The following is a 17,323-nucleotide window of genomic DNA, read 5'->3' as shown; positions in this document are numbered from 1 at the left end:
TTGTTGAGGCGATAGGTTGCCCGGCAACGTCGCATACTTCAAAAAAAAAAAGTGTCCCACTGGTTACGACCGCCAACTCGCATGTTGGTGGTTTGCTCTTATGTTTTAGAAAAGAAAAATTGTCTTTTCCAGCGCAGTCAAATATGAGCGAGGTAAGTGGCTGTCGGACTCGGATAGATCTTGTAGAAAACCCTAAGTGGAAGCTAAGGTGGAAGCAGCGCTCAAGTGAAGAAGCTAATTAGTGTTAGCCAACTTGCTAAATTCCTTGCAGAAATATCGGGAATAATGTAAACACTGTACTACCTTTTATAAGCTGTTTGTGCTTGTTGATGTTACAAATGTATAGGAAGAGAGACTGACTGACATTTCCTTTCAGCAGAAAGACAACTAAAGGGTGGCTGTGTGAGACTCCACCATGAGTTTGGTTTAATTTGGCTTGTTTTGTTCCTCTGGGAATGCAATCACTTACTTCCGCCATTTTACACGCACAGGCACGAGCATGTGACACAATGCATTAAACGAGTGTTTAATACAGTGGATTTTTTTTTAATTTTTTTTCCAGCAATGGTGTATTATTCAGATTATATTCACGTCAAAATACCGGTAACGAAGTTCCAAGTAAAAGTCCTGCTGTCAAAATCCATCTTAAATAAAAGTACAGAAGTATTAAGTATCAAAAGTAAAACGTCCCCTGGGACTTATGTCATGTTAAATGTAAAATGTCTACATTTTTTCATTGTAAGTAGGGATGCAACAATGTGGGAGCAGTATTTACTTTTATAGCAAGTCATGGTGGAACAGCTACTCTAATCTTTGATGTTGAATAATTTACGCTATTTAAATGAAACCATGTGAGATGTTGGCCAAAATCAGTTTTATAAGCAAGTAAGAAAATCCATAATAGTACAGCGTTTGTTTGATTTTTCATTAGTTTGTGGTCTTTTACATAGTCTTACTTTCAATAAAACACCATGGGATAGGCATGTCTGAAAAGCTTAATCTGTTTTAATTTCCTGCATCTGAGAGAAGATTATTAATGGTTGATATTCTGTGTAAAAGGCCAGATAGTGGCAATAGCTTGAAAAATCCATGCGGCTTCATGATGGTAACATAATTCGTTCTTTCATTATCCTGATCCTGATACAGTCCTGACTGTATTTGGCAAATAGGACACAACACTGATGATTTACATTTTCCCTATCAGGCAATGAAAATATCAGCCTTGGCTGTTTCAGCTATTAGAAACTTGTGGAATGCCTACCAGCTGGAAAAATCGGACTCCAACACAGAGGAAGACGAGGATGAATTAGCAAGGAGGAGGCAGTGTAAGCTATTTTCACATAGGATGCATTTGGATAATGTAATTTGCATGACTGGGGTGTTTGTTTTGGGAAGGAGATGTGATCAACTCAGCTCAACTGTAGATTATTACATATTAAACAGGAGCTCTGTGTGAATGAGATAATTAAATCTATCAACAAAGCTAAACAATCTAGTTTAGCCTTGTTAAAGCCAAGGGGCTGACCTGATGAAAAATGTATATCCAGAGTGCACCAGTGTAAGAAGAGGAGCATGAAAGAGCGGTTACTAAAGGTGTGATGCATTTTCCCCCTCAGTATCCATTCACCTAAACCAGAGACTGCGGACCAGGCAGCTGCTCATAAACTTTGATGGTCAACGACCAATTTTGAGTCTCAGGGCGCCGCTGAATCTGGTAAATTTCCCGTCTATCTCCTGCCCCCGCTGGCCCATAGAGTGTGAGGTCATCAGCGACGTCATCCAGCACATAGGTAACTTTTTCATTTGCTCAGCCAAAGAGTAAGCAGTGAGTCACATTTGTGAAGAGCTGAGCTGCTTTATCGCAAAACATATCCAGTCATAATAATAAACAAAAAACAACAGCAATGAATAAAACAGTTGGCATGCTTTACTGCTGATGTTTAACATGTAAGGAAACAGTAAGAGTGTGTTTTGCAGAGTGGGACCCCCCGGAGCCAGAGCCTTTCTATCAGCCCACAGGACAAGAGAGTACACCCATGCCAGCTGAAGAGGGGAGGGGGAAGGTGGTGTACTGCACTGACGACGGTAACTCTTGACAGCAAAGGTGTCTTCAAAGGCAGTTTTGTTGCACTACCAGGTTATGTGGTATGGCTATATTATATAATCAGGGTGCTGTTGAGAATTTCTTCCAATCAAAAGATATTGATAGGAACCTGATACTTCATGACGCATGTTCCCCTATGAGAGGATGTCATCTGTTTGAATTTAAGAGTCTATTACTGCAAACATTTGGGTATTAGTGTAGTTACAATCTCAACCCCATTCCTAAATGCTTCAAAATATGGAATTCATATTGTATATTATATACCCTGCTGCTAGTCTGTGAAAAACAATGCAAGGTCATTTTTATTGAAAGTTTTTTTTTTTTTTTTTTTTTTTTTTTAATAATTGTAGCATTTCATATTTACTCTCTTCTTGTTCTTCTCACTCTTTTAAGCCTGTAAGCAGCCCTATTTCACCTGCTCTCGTGTTGGAGGAAGCAGGGGGCCCATTAAGAGCACCACTTCTCATGACATCAATCAGACCGACTTCACCCTCGAGTTTGAGTCACGCTTTGAGAGTGGGAACCTTCAGAAGGCCGTCCAAGTGTAAGTTTCTGCAGCCTAATCTGTTGATTTGTTGTTGCAGCTTATTTTCCATGCTGTTTTCACTGCTGGGAAGTTTTTACTGTGGCTGTAAGTAAAGTTCCTCTCTCTCCTTTCATATTTCCTGCCCTTTCAGGGGTGTCTATGACTATGAGCTCATCCTGCGCGCAGACATGTACACCACGAAGCACACGCAGTGGTTTTACTTCAGGGTGAGGAACATGAAAGCCGGAGTGACCTACCGCTTCACTATCACTAACTTGATGAAGAAAAGCAGTCTGTATTCTCATGGTATGAGACCACTCCTATACTCTGAGAGGGCTGCTAAGGAAAACGGTGCTGCATGGCAACGCACAGGCTCCAATATCAGATACTATCAGAACGTCAGTCAGGTAGGTGGCATCTGAATCGGCTTTCTTGAGTACGCTCACATTTGTTTTGCCTACGCTCTGATTTTCCAGCATATATCCCTTTAATTTATTTGACTGAAATAAAGTGAAAGCCTACGGTCCCCTTTAGTAAATGGTCGGCAGTAAATTTAAGTGTTACATCTCTAATAGGTAAATGAAATAGTACATTGGAACGGCATGACTTCATAAAATTGAAATTATAATTGTCGCCAGGATCTCTCTATCTAAATCATCGTCTCTGTTTCTGTTCAGAATGCAAAGGACAACAACAGCGACACTGTCACCTCGTACTCACTCTCCTGGACTCTCCAGTTCCCTCATGACTCAGACACCTGCTACCTGGCCCACTGCTACCCCTACACCTATTCACACCTACAGCGCTACCTTAGGTGCATCTCTTCCAACCCAGAAGTTATGTCATACTGTAAAGTGCGGGTCCTGTGCTACAGCCTTGCTGGGAACGCTGTGTATGTGGTGACAGTGACGTCCCGGGGCGTCGTCAAGCTGGAGGGCAGAACCAAGAAGGCTGTGGTGGTGACGGCCCGAGTGCACCCTGGAGAAACCAACGGGTCCTGGATGATGGAGGGGTTCCTGGACTTTCTGCTTGGGGACTCAGATGATGCTCAGCTACTCAGGGACACTTTTGTTTTTAAGGTGCTCATAATTTCATTAGTGTATTATTATGATTTGTCTATACTAAAATACATTGCAGTTAGCTTGTGTTGTTTGTGAATGGATTAAACGATGACAATCCCTTGTAAACTAGTCCTGTAACATGTTGTATTATATTGCTACCAAACACTTTGAGGGCTTTCTGCATTATTTGTTGTTTTCCGTCTGTGGTGCTGCAGGTGGTGCCGATGCTGAACCCAGACGGTGTGGTGGTGGGCAACTACCGCTGCTCTCTGGCAGGCAAGGACCTCAACAGGAACTACAAGACACTGCTCAGGGATCCCTTTCCTTGCGTGTGGCACACCCGAAACATGGTGGAAAGGTGAGACCCCGCACATGCATGAACAAACGCACAAAGTCCCGGTGTACCAGGGAGTTTTGACCCTGATAATGTCGTTTTGCTATATTAAGATTGAGCTTGTTCCACTGTGAATGTGTCTTCAAAAGCCAAACATTAAAATATGTGGTTTATCAAACATGCATTTTCTTCTCCATGCGTTTTTCCGTTGTTGATGTTGATCACCGTTGGTCCTAAATGTGACTCTGTGGTTCTGTTATACTGTACTTTCCCCAGACTAATGGCTGAAATGGATGTAGTTCTTTACTGTGACTTTCATGGCCACAACCGTAAAAACAATGTCTTCATGTACGGCTGTAACAACCGAGGCCACGCTTCGCTCAAACTGCACGAGAGAGTCTTTCCACTCATGATGAGCAAGAACGCCAGTAACAAGGTGAAGTAACCTTTCAAATTTATTTTTGCTGACTTTTAAGAAGTGTAAACTCAAAGGTGTTCATTATTTCTTGGCTTTAATGGACCTGGTAAGCTTGTAAAGCTCCACTGGACTGCACTAAATGCTTTTTTAACAGTTGCCAATCTTTAAACCATTTCATATTTACCACCTATCAGAGACAGTGTCCCTGATATTCATCTGTGCACTCAACATTTCAGCAACATCTAAATGCCTCTCCTCCTCAGTTCTCCTTTAAGAGCTGTAAATTCCGGGTGCAGAAGAGCAAAGAGGGCACAGGACGAATCGTCATGTGGAAACTCGGCATCAAAAACAGCTACACCATGGAAGCCAGCTTTGGAGGCTCCACTGTGGGTACGTATAGTTTATTATATATATATGTATATTTCTGAAGGTGCACTTATATTTGTTAACTCACCGGTATAATGAATGAGGACTTCTCATGTGTTTGAATGTTAGGCGATAGGAGAGGAACACATTTTTCCACTCGAGACCTGAAGTCCATGGGCTTTTACTTCGGTGATACCCTGCTGGACTACTTTGACCCTGATCCAACGAAGGTGAGAGATAAAGCAATGTGTCAGACCACAAAAAAATAATCTCTATCCTAATCCAAAAAAAGGAAAAAAAATGTGATGTCCTAAAATATACCTGGATACTGTTTTTAAAACCTGAATTTTAAACTCTGGACTGTGCACATACTCTGTGTATTATATTTTTTATTTTTTTCAGAGCAGGTACTGTCTGTCAGAACTGGCAGCCTTGTTGAGAAAAGAGGTCAAAGAAAGATTGGGGAAAGATTTGGGCACCGACTGTTACATCTCTGTGTCTGACCTGGAAACCAGGTGATGTAGTAATAATTTAGCTATTTATTTTAAATTATGACATCCCATGGGGTTGGTATAGAATATGCTTTCATTCAGCTTTAACGTTAATATTTCTGCTTTGCTTTCACAGCACCAGTGGTTCAAATAGTTCAGATTCAGACGGACTCCCAGTTAATTTACTGAATCAGCCACAAGATATCCATCCAAAGGTATACTGACAAATATAATCTCCCATGGAATAGCATTTTTACACCTTAGTGTTTTATTTTCTTTGCAAGTCTTGTTCTCCACAGCAAACTCCAGTGAAGAAGACGAAGAAACGCTTGAAGAGTCGTAAAGAAAGGAACCGGCTGCAAGCAGACAGTGTGAAGAATAATACACAAACAAAGGTCCTGCCAAGCAGTATCAAAAATATCGTAAGGCTACAACACAACTACTTTGTGTCCTCATTCAATGTGTTTACTTATAATAACTCCAAACAAGACTGATGAGTGAACGGTGGTTGCAGGAGTCCAGCCTGCCCCATGACAACACAGTTAAAGAGAGCATCCAAACTAAGCCTGTTGAAAGACACAGGAAGAAATGGCAGGTATGAAGTTGAGTGTAAATAGGAGGCCGAGCACATTAGACGAAGCAGTGAGATTTCCTGTGCTGTTCCTTATGATTGTTCTCTCTTGGTGAAGGTAAATGGCCTGATAAGAAAAGCCGAGATCCCTCCTGCTACCACTCACCCTGGGGAGGTCAGCCAGGTGACGCTGTGGGAGGGCCGCAAGCCTGTCCAGGTAAATGATCACCTTATATTCCATCCCGTTTGGTCAACCATTCTAACACATTGGTCAGCCATAAGCATATATTCAGATATCAAATACAACTCATTTTTTATTGATACAATAAGAATCTGTAAATTGCAGACTTATTTTTATACTTTGAGCAATAAAATATATATAAATATAAATAGATATTTTGTATGTGTTTTAGGGACACCCAAGCACCTCCTACTTCCGTCAAAGGACATATCCAGATGTCAGGACATACACAGGTAAGGACTCAGTCTGCAGGTAAAAGCAGAAGTATCAAGGCATTGGATGAGGGTAGTAAAGAACAGTTTGCTTGGCTTGCTTCACAGATGACCCAGTCATGGGTTCAAGACAGGGGAGATGCTCCTCTCAGCTGCTGCACCTGAGCGCTTTAATTCCACCTTCACCAAATATCATACATTTCAACCACCAACAGCTTCAGTGCTCACAACCGTGTTCCATCCACAGAGGTTTGTCTGCATGTACAATAGCTCCAGTCCAAGTCCAAAGTTCCATCATCTCTCAGTCAATTTCAGCTTGTCTCATTGTCGCTCAACCTCATCTCCCCTCTTTCAGGACTGCCACCTTCTACAGCAGCCCACAGGTAAACCTTAAGGTGACATGATATCATCATCAATCAGCAGAACATAACTACATGCTGAGTATGTCCAGATTCAGAAGTGCTGTGTCTCCGCTGTGGCAGCTCCCCATCCACGTGCGTCAAGTTGGTTCCAGACTTCGTTCCAGCAAAGGGCCTGCTGTCAAGTTTCACCACCGACAAGTTCAACAGCCGGAGTATTTTTAGAGGCAGAGAATTTCTTCGGGGCTCAGGACGTTACTTTGTGCCTGAGAATTCCTCCACCTCACACAGAGACACGACCAAACAGCAGAACGAGGAAGATTTCTCAAAAGGTTTATGTGCACATATATGATACTGATAATGCAGTTTAAATGATCATTAAGTTTTTTTTTTTTAATGGCAATTAAGTTTCATTAAAGCTTTTCTTTTTTCTTTTTCCAAAACAGAAAAATACATTCTTTCTGCTTCCTACTGTCTTTTTTAACTGTTAAACTAGGCTCACCTATTTCTCTTTATTCTCTGATTCATCCAGTGGACTTGTCACCGTTGAGATGTTTGCCTATCGGAGAGAACCGGACAGATCTTGACTGCAACAATCCCCTGAAAGAAACTGAGACAAGCAGCAATGTATTTGTGCCTGTGCTAAAGGACCTTAGAATAAAAAGGTTAATTTACTCTTAATCCTTTTGAGTGCTCTGTCTTTGTCTGTCATTCTTCGTGTCTGTTAAATATTTGATATTTGATTGCAGCTGCAGTTGTATGAATGTCACTGATATATGAACAATATTTATGATCTCAAGACAAATGTTGTTCAGTGCTGACAAGCATTATGCATTTAACCTCATTTTTATAGCCATTCTTTTTTCTTCAGACAATGCAAAAAGACTTTGGAGGACAAAAGACACATGGGTATTCTTCCCTCTTTGTCAAAGTCTTCAGCCCTCATGAAGAAGGAACTTCCATGTCCAGAGTGACACCATCACTGGGCTTCAGCCTGAAGACATCAGGCACTATCACCAAACAAGTTTGTCTCCTCAAGAGGCAATGATCACTAGACCATCACAGTCTGCCCCAGTGTGGCAAACTAAACACGGATTATATGCTCTGGCTAGTGATGTGAAGCTTTTCTGGTGTTAAACAACAGATAGGCTGAGATAAAAATGACTTTCATGCCTTACTCACAGTTAACATGACAAATATGGACACTTATTATGGATAGGAAAGCAGTGAAAACCCTCTTGTAACAAAAATTACTATCAAAATGAAATCTTTGATATTTGATTTTTTTTTTCTTTAGATTTTGATAGATTAAGTTTTCTCTGAATTGATAAAAAAAAAAATGTACACCTTAATGACATTGCTAATCTATTTTCTGCAGAGTTTTGATATTGGTAAGGACGACTGATGAAAACCTTTGTGCTTTGATTTGTCAGAGGACACTGACATAAAGTCTTTGCAGTACATTAGCTGCCTAATAAATAATACACAAGCTGCATTTCTTTTAGATTTTATTTACTGCAAAACTACAACAAAAATACAATGCCATCAGATGTGAATAAAATACAAAAATAAATATCTTCAAAAAAACCATTTCTCATGAATAACCAATTGTGGGGAGGAAATATTCCATGTACAACATGTGACACAAAGCTCGGTATTTTTTGTTGTCAGGCTCTAAACCTGGGAGATGTGAAGTAAGAATGTATCCTGGTGCGTCAAGATGTGACAGAGACGTCAGAGCTTCAGAACTCAGTCAAACTGTCGCAGATGAAACTGTCTCTCTGTGTGTCTGACCATGTCCCGGAGCGCCACAAAACCAGAGACGGCCTGGATCATTGAGGAATAAAAACACATTACACCGGAGACGATCACCAAGTAACATCTGCAGCATAACAGAGTGGACATGGGAGAACTACATCACTCAGTTTGAAAGAGGAATGTAATCATACCTGTGTGAGTATAAATATGGCGAGGACTATGTGAACGCCCCTCTCCAAGGGCTGTATGAGAATAGCTTCATTGAAGAGCTGAAACAGGATCAGTGGAAACTGCAGCAGGATGCTCAACAGCCAAAATCCAGCCAACTCCGGGACCTTCCACAAACAAAGACATTCATTTCAATCACTTCCTCGAACTCACTGGGTTTCTACATCCACTATGTCTTTATGTCTGAGTGATGCAGCACCTTTTCTTGCAGGTTCCCGGCATAACCAAGATAGAGTCTGATGGCCTCAATTAGAGTCATCAGCAGAAGAACAGTCACAAGGATGAACTTGTAGTAGTCTGGCAAGACAGGATACTGGGAGAAAGGCAATCACAACAATGCAGTTAAATTATGTGATTTTTTTGTGGTATGAAATAATTTACTACTTGTATCCCAGTCTTATCTTTTTTTAATGTTATTAAATATAAATTACACACATTCACATATTGCTGCTCTATAGGGGTCATTTGATCATCTTGCTGCTGATTGTAATATAAATAACAGAGTCTTTGTGATAAACTGATGCGTATCTCCTGGTTAATATTAAGGTTTGCTTTTCAAGTCATAATTATTTTGAAATTTGGATCAAGTTTTAAGATACGTATGTTACTGGAAATTTAAACCCGAGCTACTAGCAACAAAATAAACCTTCATAGTTTGGTAGATGAAGTATTCAGATTTTCCACTACAAGTAAAAGTCCTGCATGAAAAATCCTACGTAAGTAAAAGTATAAAAGTATTAGCAGCCAAATGTAGATAAAGTGTTGTTTCGGGCCTTCTGACTTATATGTTATCACATATGACATTATTAACAATGAAGCATCAGTATGTAAACAGCATGTTACTGTTGCAGGTGGGAGGTAGTTTGAAATACTTTATGTAGTTTTATATACAGGGACAGCAGATACAGTACATTGGTAGGACTTCGCCTCACTAACCTGTCTTACCTTGAGGTGCAGCATTGCAGTTTCACTGACCCACCACCAGGGGAAGAACCACATGTTAAAGTACAGAGACATCTGGAGCTGGAGACTGGACAGAACCCGTTTGTCTGAAAACAAAGAAACAACAGAACATAGGCTACAAGGAGACGATATAAAAACTTAAATTCAGCCGAAGCTACAGGAAAGTACAGCTCTAAAGAAACATGGTGCACATAATGTTGTTGTTCGTGTTGCCACATCGATGCTAAAACAAATGCTAATTCGTCCGTGACGTTAGCTGCATTCGAGTTTACCGTCTGGCAAACACGTGTCGTGGTCCTTAGAGGAAGGCCCAGACCGACTCTGGTCGAATAAAACATTGCGAGAGAAGTCATCTAAACGTCTTCTAATCGTCTCCGGTAGGTCCATTATGTACAAGACTGTCTGCTAAACGCAAACATGACCAAAAAAAAAAACACTCCTCCCCCTTCCTCGCAAAGATACCGAATGCTGCTGTTGTTTCCATGGATACAAGGAAAATCTCGCGTTGTGATCAAATCTCGCATGGAAAATGTTTTTGTTGTTTAATCCTCACCTAAATGTTAATGTAGTCCTGTAAAGTCTTTACAAATAACACAAAGTATCATTAACAAGCCATTTTAATGTTTCCATTCATCACAATACTAAATGATGAGATTTTACTGGGAATTTTTATTATTATTATTATTATTATTATTATTATTATTATTGTTTAATGTTTCTTAAAAATTAAGTCTTTCATCAGCTGTATTAAATTCTGATTTATTTGTGCAGCAACATTGACTACGTTTAGGGAGGCCGAGGAACAATAACAGATTAAGTCACACCCACTTTCAATGGTTTTGTTTTCAGAGAAAGTGAAAGTTACCATGTGCTGTGAAGAAGATGGCAGAGAGCTGCAAAGAACCAGATTCTTTATCCTGCTCCATATGCCTGGATGTGTTGAAGAGACCCGTGACTCTTCATTGTGGCCACAGCTACTGTATGGACTGTGTAAATGGCTACTGGGACCAGGAGGATCAGAAAGGAGTTTACAGCTGTCCCCAGTGTAGACACACTTTCATGCCGAGGCCAGTGCTGAGCAAGAACACAGTGCTCGTTGATTTGATGGTAAAAATGTCAGTGGAAGGACAACCCATGGCTCCTGCGGAGGATGAAGTCGATCCAGGGGATGTGAAGTGTGATTTCTGCACTGTCAAGAAGCTGACAGCTGTTAAGTCTTGCCTGGTGTGTCTGGCCTCTTACTGTGCCACTCACTTGCAGCCTCACTATGAGTCTGCTGCTTTCAAAAGGCACAAGCTCGTGGAAGTGTCAGCCTCCATACAAGAGAAGATCTGCTCCAAGCATGACAAGCTGCTCGAGGTCTATTGTCGCAGTGATGACCAGTGCATTTGTCTGCTTTGTGTGATGGATGAGCACAAAGGTCATGACACTGTCTCGGCTGCAGCAGAGAGGAAAGAAAAACAAGTAAGAACATTTATTTTTGGCCACAGCTAGCTGTAAGTCAGCAATTATCAAAATGATCAAATTGTGAAAATCAGTATGTAATCCAAATCTCAAATGTTGATTTAGTTTGGTACAAAAACCACAGGATTTAGGTATATACTTTTGCTGTATTTCTGACTTTTTAAGTTTACATATTTGTCAAGTGTAAACATTATTTTGCATCACACACATCTACAGCAAACAGTACTGTGAACGATATAATTTTGTTTTTAGAAACTATTTGGAAAGAAGAAGCGAAGATATCAGCAAGGAATACAAGAAAAAGAGAAGCAACTGCGGCAGCTGAGACAGAAAATGAAAGCACTGAAGGTGATTTTTTTTAAATTTTTTTAGCTGACATAAATGCATGTAGTGTGTCTCTTATTTCTGTTTCCCATAAAGTAACATTACTCCTCATTTTTCTCCACTGTCAGTGTTCCAAAGATGCAGCGGTTGACCAAAATGAGAAAGCCTATGCTGATATTGTCTTGATGGCAGACAAAAGGCGCTGTGCCATGAAGGAGCTGATTAAAGATCAGGAGATGTCTGCCATGAGCCAAGCTGAGGCACTCGTGAATCGGCTGGAGAAGGACATCAGGGAGCTGAAGAAGGGAGAGGATGAACTGAAGCAGCTGTCACTCACTGAGGATCATATTCACTTCCTGCAGGTACACAGACAGACAGATGCACTGCTTACTTAAAGTGTATGGATGTATGTTATGTTGTGTTTCGGTTTCCAGGGCTGCCAGACCATTTTTGACCAAATGGAACCTGTTGTGTCCTCTGATGTCAACATCGAACTACAAACACCTTTTGACTTTGTGACCAAAGCGATTTCTGACTTGAGAGACAAAATGGAAACTATCGCAAAAGCTATTGCAGAAATATCAGAGACAAGTAAGAGGATCATTTTATTAAAATTATGCATTTTATTATTTATTATTATATATATTATTTTGAAGCATTTCAGACTGTATATATTACATTATTCAAGTGTTACTCTGTCCATGCTGCTCTCAGGAGTATTTTGTTTTTGTTTTCTGTTTTTAGTTCAAGTTGATTCTGATCCTAAGACAAGACAGGAGTTTTCCATACGTGAGTTGTGGCTTTAGCATACATATTTTCGGCCTCTGTGCTTTCCTTTCAATGCACCTCTTTTCTTCTGCATTTCAGATTCCTGCTGCCTCAGTTTGGATCCTAATACAGCATTTGAAAACCTGCTGCTCTCTGAGGGAAACAGCAAGGTAACCTGGATTAAAAAAGCCCATAAGTACCCATTCCACCCAGAGAGATTTACTAAATATGATCAAGTGTTGTGCACTGAGGGTTTATCTGGAGTTTGTTACTGGGAGGTTGAATGGAGGGGGCCCAGGGTTGAGGTTGCAGTGTGCTATAAAGGGGCAGGGTTGGAAGAAAATAGCTTTGGATACAATGACCAGTCCTGGTGCATTTCACTTTCAAATTCTACTTGCACCTTTTGGCACAATGAAATCAAAACCAAAATATCCATCCCCTGTTTCTCAACTGTGGGAGTGTATCTGAACCACCAGGGAGGGAGTGTGTCCTTCTACACCGTGTCTGATTCTGGTCAAATGATGCTCCTTCACAGAGTTCAGACCACGTTCTCCCAGCCTCTGTACCCCGGGTTTATGGTGTCCAGAGGCGCCTCAGTTAGGATAATCACTCCAGAGCATTGAGTGTTTAGGCTGGTTGACTGAAGCATTATTATTACGTTAGGTTTTCTTTGCCTTTACATCTGAGCACACAAGTTCTTTCTAAAAATCTGTTGATTTTTATTAATTGTAGTTAAAACCTGATTGTAGTCAAATGTTCATTGTTTCCAAGACTGAATATAATGGGAGGGTTTTTTATGTAGTTATATCTTTTATCATGTAATGAAAACATATATTGAACTGAATCGAATCTTTCTGGCCAAGTATGTTTACAAATACAACAAATTTGGCTTCGGGTTTACTGTCTCTCACATTTAGGCCTGCATTCTGCTTTATTGTGATTGTAACTACTGCTGTGCTCACTCTGTATTTCTTATGATAAAAAAAAATCAAGTCATTAATCAAACAAAATGATTTTGCTTTTGCTAATTGACTCAAATAAGGGACAATGTTTTGCTAATTACATATTGTTTATTTGTAGCATTATTTCATTTCATTTTCTTCTCAACATGATCTGTAAATCCAACTCTAATTCACTATTGTAACAAATCAAGTTTTTGTGACACACAATAAAGTACATGTTTGATTATATACAATTTCAGTTTTTACATTATGATCATACAAGCCACAAAAATATGCACATTGCACGTATTTCATTTATACAGTTTAGCACACAATTCCTCATGTTACAGGTTTCGACAGTAATATGCAGCGCCAGCGCCACTAACAGGACAGAGCTCAGTGGAGGCAGTCATAAAATAGAGCCAGTTGAGTGATCCACAGTGTCGTAGTAGCTCAGACTGGCTTTGTAATACAGCAGCTTCTCAGTCAGAGGGCTGATGGTCAGGGCTTTACCCTGGACACTCAAGTCTATGTACCTGGACAACATCAGGATAACAAGGATAATACTTAGAGCTGTGATACACAATGTTTTAACACACACAACAGTGAGGCAATTCCTTTAACAATAGTTTCTTATATCCAGTGTGTTTTTGCCAACACACACACAAGCTGTCTTTGGACTGTAAAAGACTGGGATATGTTTGTTTGGTGCTTCTTCTTTTTTTTCTCACTGTAATCTATACATGATCCTTTTTTTTTTTTTAAATCAAATTCATAATCTTCTTGCAATCTTTATTCCACTTTTATGTCAAGGTACTTAGAAATAATACTGTACCTGTATGATACACTCCAAAACACCAGCGTATTTAGAGCCATCAGTGTGGCTAGGACAAAGAAGAACCTCTCCAGATTCCCATCATGCAGTATGTTTGGGTAAAAATTACCTGAAACAAAGCTTCACTGGGGTCATATCAGCACCAAATAATTTCAATGTCACTGTCATTTATTATTGGAGGAAATCATGTCATGTAGTATTTGGTTTTACCTCCAGAGAAAAAGTACAGCAGCTGAATGATGAAGGCTCCAAGAAAACAGCCCCCTCCGTAGGACAGAGTGAGGAAGTGCAGGGAGATCCCGCTGATGTGGCTCGGGGTCAGCTGAAAAGATATAAGGGAACCTGGCAGAGAGGAAGTGACAGCAGAAATGTTTGAGTGTCTTTCTTGCAAGTTATTTGAAGCAGCCTTGGACCCTTTTGATGTGTTTTATTTTGTGCTAATTTAATACATTTGAAGTGTTTCAGAACAAAAAGTAACATTTCATGTAATAATGGAGGCCTTAGGTCTCCCACTCACATGCAGGGGTGACGAGAGCCTCTGCCACACCCAGCAGGATGTACTGAGGAGCCAGCTGGAAACACGGCATGGACGACACTTGCAGAACCTTCCCAGACAGAGTCTGCTCCACCAGGGGGTACGCCTTCCTCTGCAGCTCAGACAAACCTGCTACCAGGACCGACAGAGTGGCACACACATGGCCCATAGCTGGAAGGGGAGGAGGGAAAGGGTGGGGTGATGAGAGAGGGGGCTGCAGAACAGGGGGGTTGTATTTAAAGGAGGGGAGAGGAAGTGAGAGTGACATGGGGACATTTAGAAGAAGACATTAGAATTACATGGGGACTAGTAGGGGGGGGGGGTGCGTGCATTGAAATACTCACTAATTAGTTTTGCAGGTGCCGGAGGAGTTTTTTCCTTCAAGAGGTAGAAGGTTGTCACACACTCGATCAATGGGGCTAAGAGCAGCAGAGGAAGGATGCTGATTACATTCATGGCACCGATGGGCAACAGGAGGTCATGCAGGTGAAGGTTGGAGTTCATCGTCTGGATGTAGTAACCCGAGGGGATCTGTGGGAAACATATTCTTAACCTCAATATGGAATTGATTCTGTTTAGTCCTTTGTATGAAGACCCATTGTTTCCCCAGCCACCTGCCTGAGTGATGCAGGCTCTGTACATCAGCTGAAGCCCATAAAGAGGGAAAAGCTTGGCCAGGACTTTGACGTTCTCCACATGTGTCTCACTGTATCGGCCACCGTTGTTCTCTTTGGCTCGGTCCAGCCAAGATGTCACATCTCCACTCAGATGGCGATAGTGGAGGCAGCACATTTTAAGAGAGTTCAAGAAAACTCCAAGTGTGGTCAGTAATGATCCCCCTATAAAAAGCACAAGAGACAGTGAGAAGTCTTCATTTATTACGAGCTCAGCAATTTGAAGTGTGTACAAACAAGTATTGGATGACTGTCTGTGTCTCTTGTTTTTGTATGTATGTGTTACCTTTCTTGGGTTTGAAGGTGAGTTTGTTGCGCATCATGTGTATGGCGATGAGAGCCAGCAGCACAGATGTGAAGGGGATGAGGAAGGCCAGATTTTTGGCCACAGACTGTTGGATATAAGCAATGCCCAGAAACACAACAGTGGAATTCAGGTTCACCAGCCAGTAGAACCTGAATACAATGAAACAAATCTTACAATAAGTCATCCATTGCAACAAATCTGTAGAATTACATGGTTGCATAAAGACAACTACAACCAAGTAGCTAATGAATTACATTATATTTTTACCACAAACAGTGGCAGGGCCTGTCTATATTGTTTGCTGTTCAGACTTTTATCTGTTCACTTGATCCCAAGGATGAACTGATTTGATTCTTGGGGGTCAAAGGTCAAGGTCACAGTGCCCTTGCGCCCTCCCATTCTTGTGAACACGATATCTCAGGGACAACTTGAAGGGATTTCTTCAAATTTGGCAAACGTGCGTCAACTGCAACTTGACAGGTTGGCAGACGCACACAACCACAAGGCAGTAATTCTAGTTTTAAAATCTAATCTTTATCCAGACTATTCATGGCAAGTTACCCAAAACACAGATTCCCATGAAATTTTCTGTGAATATTCAACATGTGGCCATATTCAAAAGATACAGTATATTAAGAGATCCAAAGCTGTAACTTTAGCAACTCTGTCAACACCACCCACCAGTTAAAGAAGGACAGGAGTTGGTGCTGATCATAGCCCTGCAGGCTGTAGGCTCCCATGGGACAGAGGATGGCACGGATGCCACCGATGCCCAGCGCAGCAGCCAGGAGGCCGGTGTAGAACAAGATCTGCTGCTCTCGATGTTCCAGCTGGTGCGTCATGTGGTGAGTGTCAATGTAGAAATCTTCGAAGGGAAATGCCACCACGGGCAGCATGGCTGTGCCTATAGGAAAGTACAATTGCAGGAGTAAGCAATGGCATAATTGCAGCTTTTGCAGCCAATTGATTGTTGAAATAGACATGAAATTAATTTGACAAAATTCAAATCCTTATTCTGTTGTTGCATTGTAACAGAAATACACTGTACAGTACACTGAATTATACTTTGTCTTACCAAAGAAATGAAGAAAAGCACACAAGTAGAGCACCTTAGTCTTTCCTAAGCAGGTTTCTGCGAACCAAGCAACCAGAACAGGGGTCAGGGTGCTGGCTCCTATAAAACACAGGTTGACCGTCGCAGCCAGGTAGTTGTTATAGCCCAGCTTCACAGTGCAGAAGAGAATCATGTTACATACAATCCCAAAGAAAGTGAATCTTTCGCACAGCTCCACAAGCAGCACACAGATGATGACTTGGAGCTTCTTGCGAGACTTCCTTGGTGGTCCCTGATCTAGACGAGGGTTCCAGGAGACTCGTCGCAATTGGCTTCTGCCCTCTGGCAGTCTCTGGAGGTCTCCTGCCACCATACTGCCTGGCCAGCGAGCTGACTGTTGGGCTGCTTGGTGGGCTGGATGCTGTCAGTATTGAACCACTCAGAGCTCTGAATGAGAACTTCTGCCCTTGTACGAGTATCAGAGTCCAGAGCTGGAATCCCACAACCTGGTGTGACTCTAAAGGACCAGACACACCTATCTGCATTCTGCACGTGCTGGTGGTTGATTTATCCTGCGTCATTTACTCAGAACTGTGGACGATTTACAGGGATCTGACACACTATGCAAAATTGTATTGAGGAGAAGTGGAAGCCATATAGAGAGCATCCCTGAAATATTTATATGACTACAACAACAGACATGCGACTGTTATACACAGGCACTGTTAAGGTTAGGTTAGGTTAGGTAGTTACTTTATTAATCCCCGAGGGGAAATTTTTTTAAGGCTG

General features: G+C 41.3%; 4 protein-coding genes across 6 annotated transcripts; 2 read left to right on the top strand and 2 right to left on the bottom strand.

Moving 5' to 3' along the window:
* Positions 1-62: 62 nt before the first annotated feature.
* agbl2 (AGBL carboxypeptidase 2) lies at positions 63-8,223 on the top strand. Of its 2 annotated transcripts, XM_069161956.1 has the most exons (22): positions 63-152; positions 1,205-1,325; positions 1,617-1,790; positions 1,978-2,085; positions 2,498-2,648; positions 2,782-3,037; positions 3,308-3,709; positions 3,907-4,049; positions 4,302-4,461; positions 4,707-4,833; positions 4,939-5,039; positions 5,212-5,324; positions 5,437-5,515; positions 5,585-5,722; positions 5,815-5,895; positions 5,990-6,088; positions 6,285-6,345; positions 6,433-6,573; positions 6,680-6,707; positions 6,807-7,015; positions 7,216-7,348; positions 7,555-8,223. In XM_069161956.1, the coding sequence occupies exons 1-22, from the start codon at positions 144-146 to the stop codon at positions 7,655-7,657; spliced, it is 2,937 nt and encodes a 978-aa protein (XP_069018057.1). In that variant the 5' UTR covers positions 63-143; the 3' UTR covers positions 7,658-8,223. The 2 variants fall into 2 exon arrangements, with proteins under 2 accessions (XP_069018057.1, XP_069018058.1); XM_069161957.1 differs by lacking the exons at positions 7,216-7,348; positions 7,555-8,223 and having other exon boundaries at positions 6,680-6,719; positions 6,807-6,862.
* tmem17 (transmembrane protein 17) lies at positions 8,175-10,098 on the bottom strand. Of its 2 annotated transcripts, none has more exons than XM_069161965.1 (5): positions 9,905-10,098; positions 9,606-9,718; positions 8,869-8,982; positions 8,633-8,776; positions 8,175-8,510 (listed from the first exon to the last, which is right to left on the bottom strand). In XM_069161965.1, the coding sequence occupies exons 1-5, from the start codon at positions 10,017-10,019 to the stop codon at positions 8,433-8,435; spliced, it is 564 nt and encodes a 187-aa protein (XP_069018066.1). In that variant the 5' UTR covers positions 10,020-10,098; the 3' UTR covers positions 8,175-8,432. The 2 variants fall into 2 exon arrangements, with proteins under 2 accessions (XP_069018066.1, XP_069018067.1); XM_069161966.1 differs by having other exon boundaries at positions 9,615-9,718.
* On the top strand, positions 9,662-13,372 carry LOC138205755 (E3 ubiquitin/ISG15 ligase TRIM25-like). Its single transcript, XM_069161958.1, has 7 exons — positions 9,662-10,009; positions 10,482-11,096; positions 11,349-11,444; positions 11,549-11,782; positions 11,855-12,011; positions 12,165-12,209; positions 12,288-13,372. Exons 2-7 carry the CDS (start codon positions 10,515-10,517, stop codon positions 12,809-12,811), a joined length of 1,638 nt encoding a protein of 545 aa, XP_069018059.1. The 5' UTR covers positions 9,662-10,009; positions 10,482-10,514; the 3' UTR covers positions 12,812-13,372.
* A 134-nt stretch (positions 13,373-13,506) lies between these two features.
* On the bottom strand, positions 13,507-16,907 carry slc15a5 (solute carrier family 15 member 5). The gene is made up of 9 exons (XM_069162383.1): positions 16,556-16,907; positions 16,162-16,384; positions 15,460-15,629; positions 15,118-15,338; positions 14,844-15,030; positions 14,482-14,670; positions 14,175-14,306; positions 13,965-14,073; positions 13,507-13,665 (listed from the first exon to the last, which is right to left on the bottom strand). Exons 1-9 carry the CDS (start codon positions 16,905-16,907, stop codon positions 13,539-13,541), a joined length of 1,710 nt encoding a protein of 569 aa, XP_069018484.1. The 3' UTR covers positions 13,507-13,538.
* Between the last annotated feature and the right edge of the window lie 416 nt (positions 16,908-17,323).

Source organism: Embiotoca jacksoni, unplaced genomic scaffold, assembly GCF_022577435.1.
Source record: "Embiotoca jacksoni isolate LCO1_2020_lvr unplaced genomic scaffold, fEmbJac1.0.p SCAF_3, whole genome shotgun sequence".
In the NCBI taxonomy this organism is placed as follows: Eukaryota; Metazoa; Chordata; class Actinopteri; family Embiotocidae; genus Embiotoca; species Embiotoca jacksoni.
Note: the sequence above shows the minus strand (reverse complement) of the source record. Positions and strands in the feature narration are given on the sequence as shown.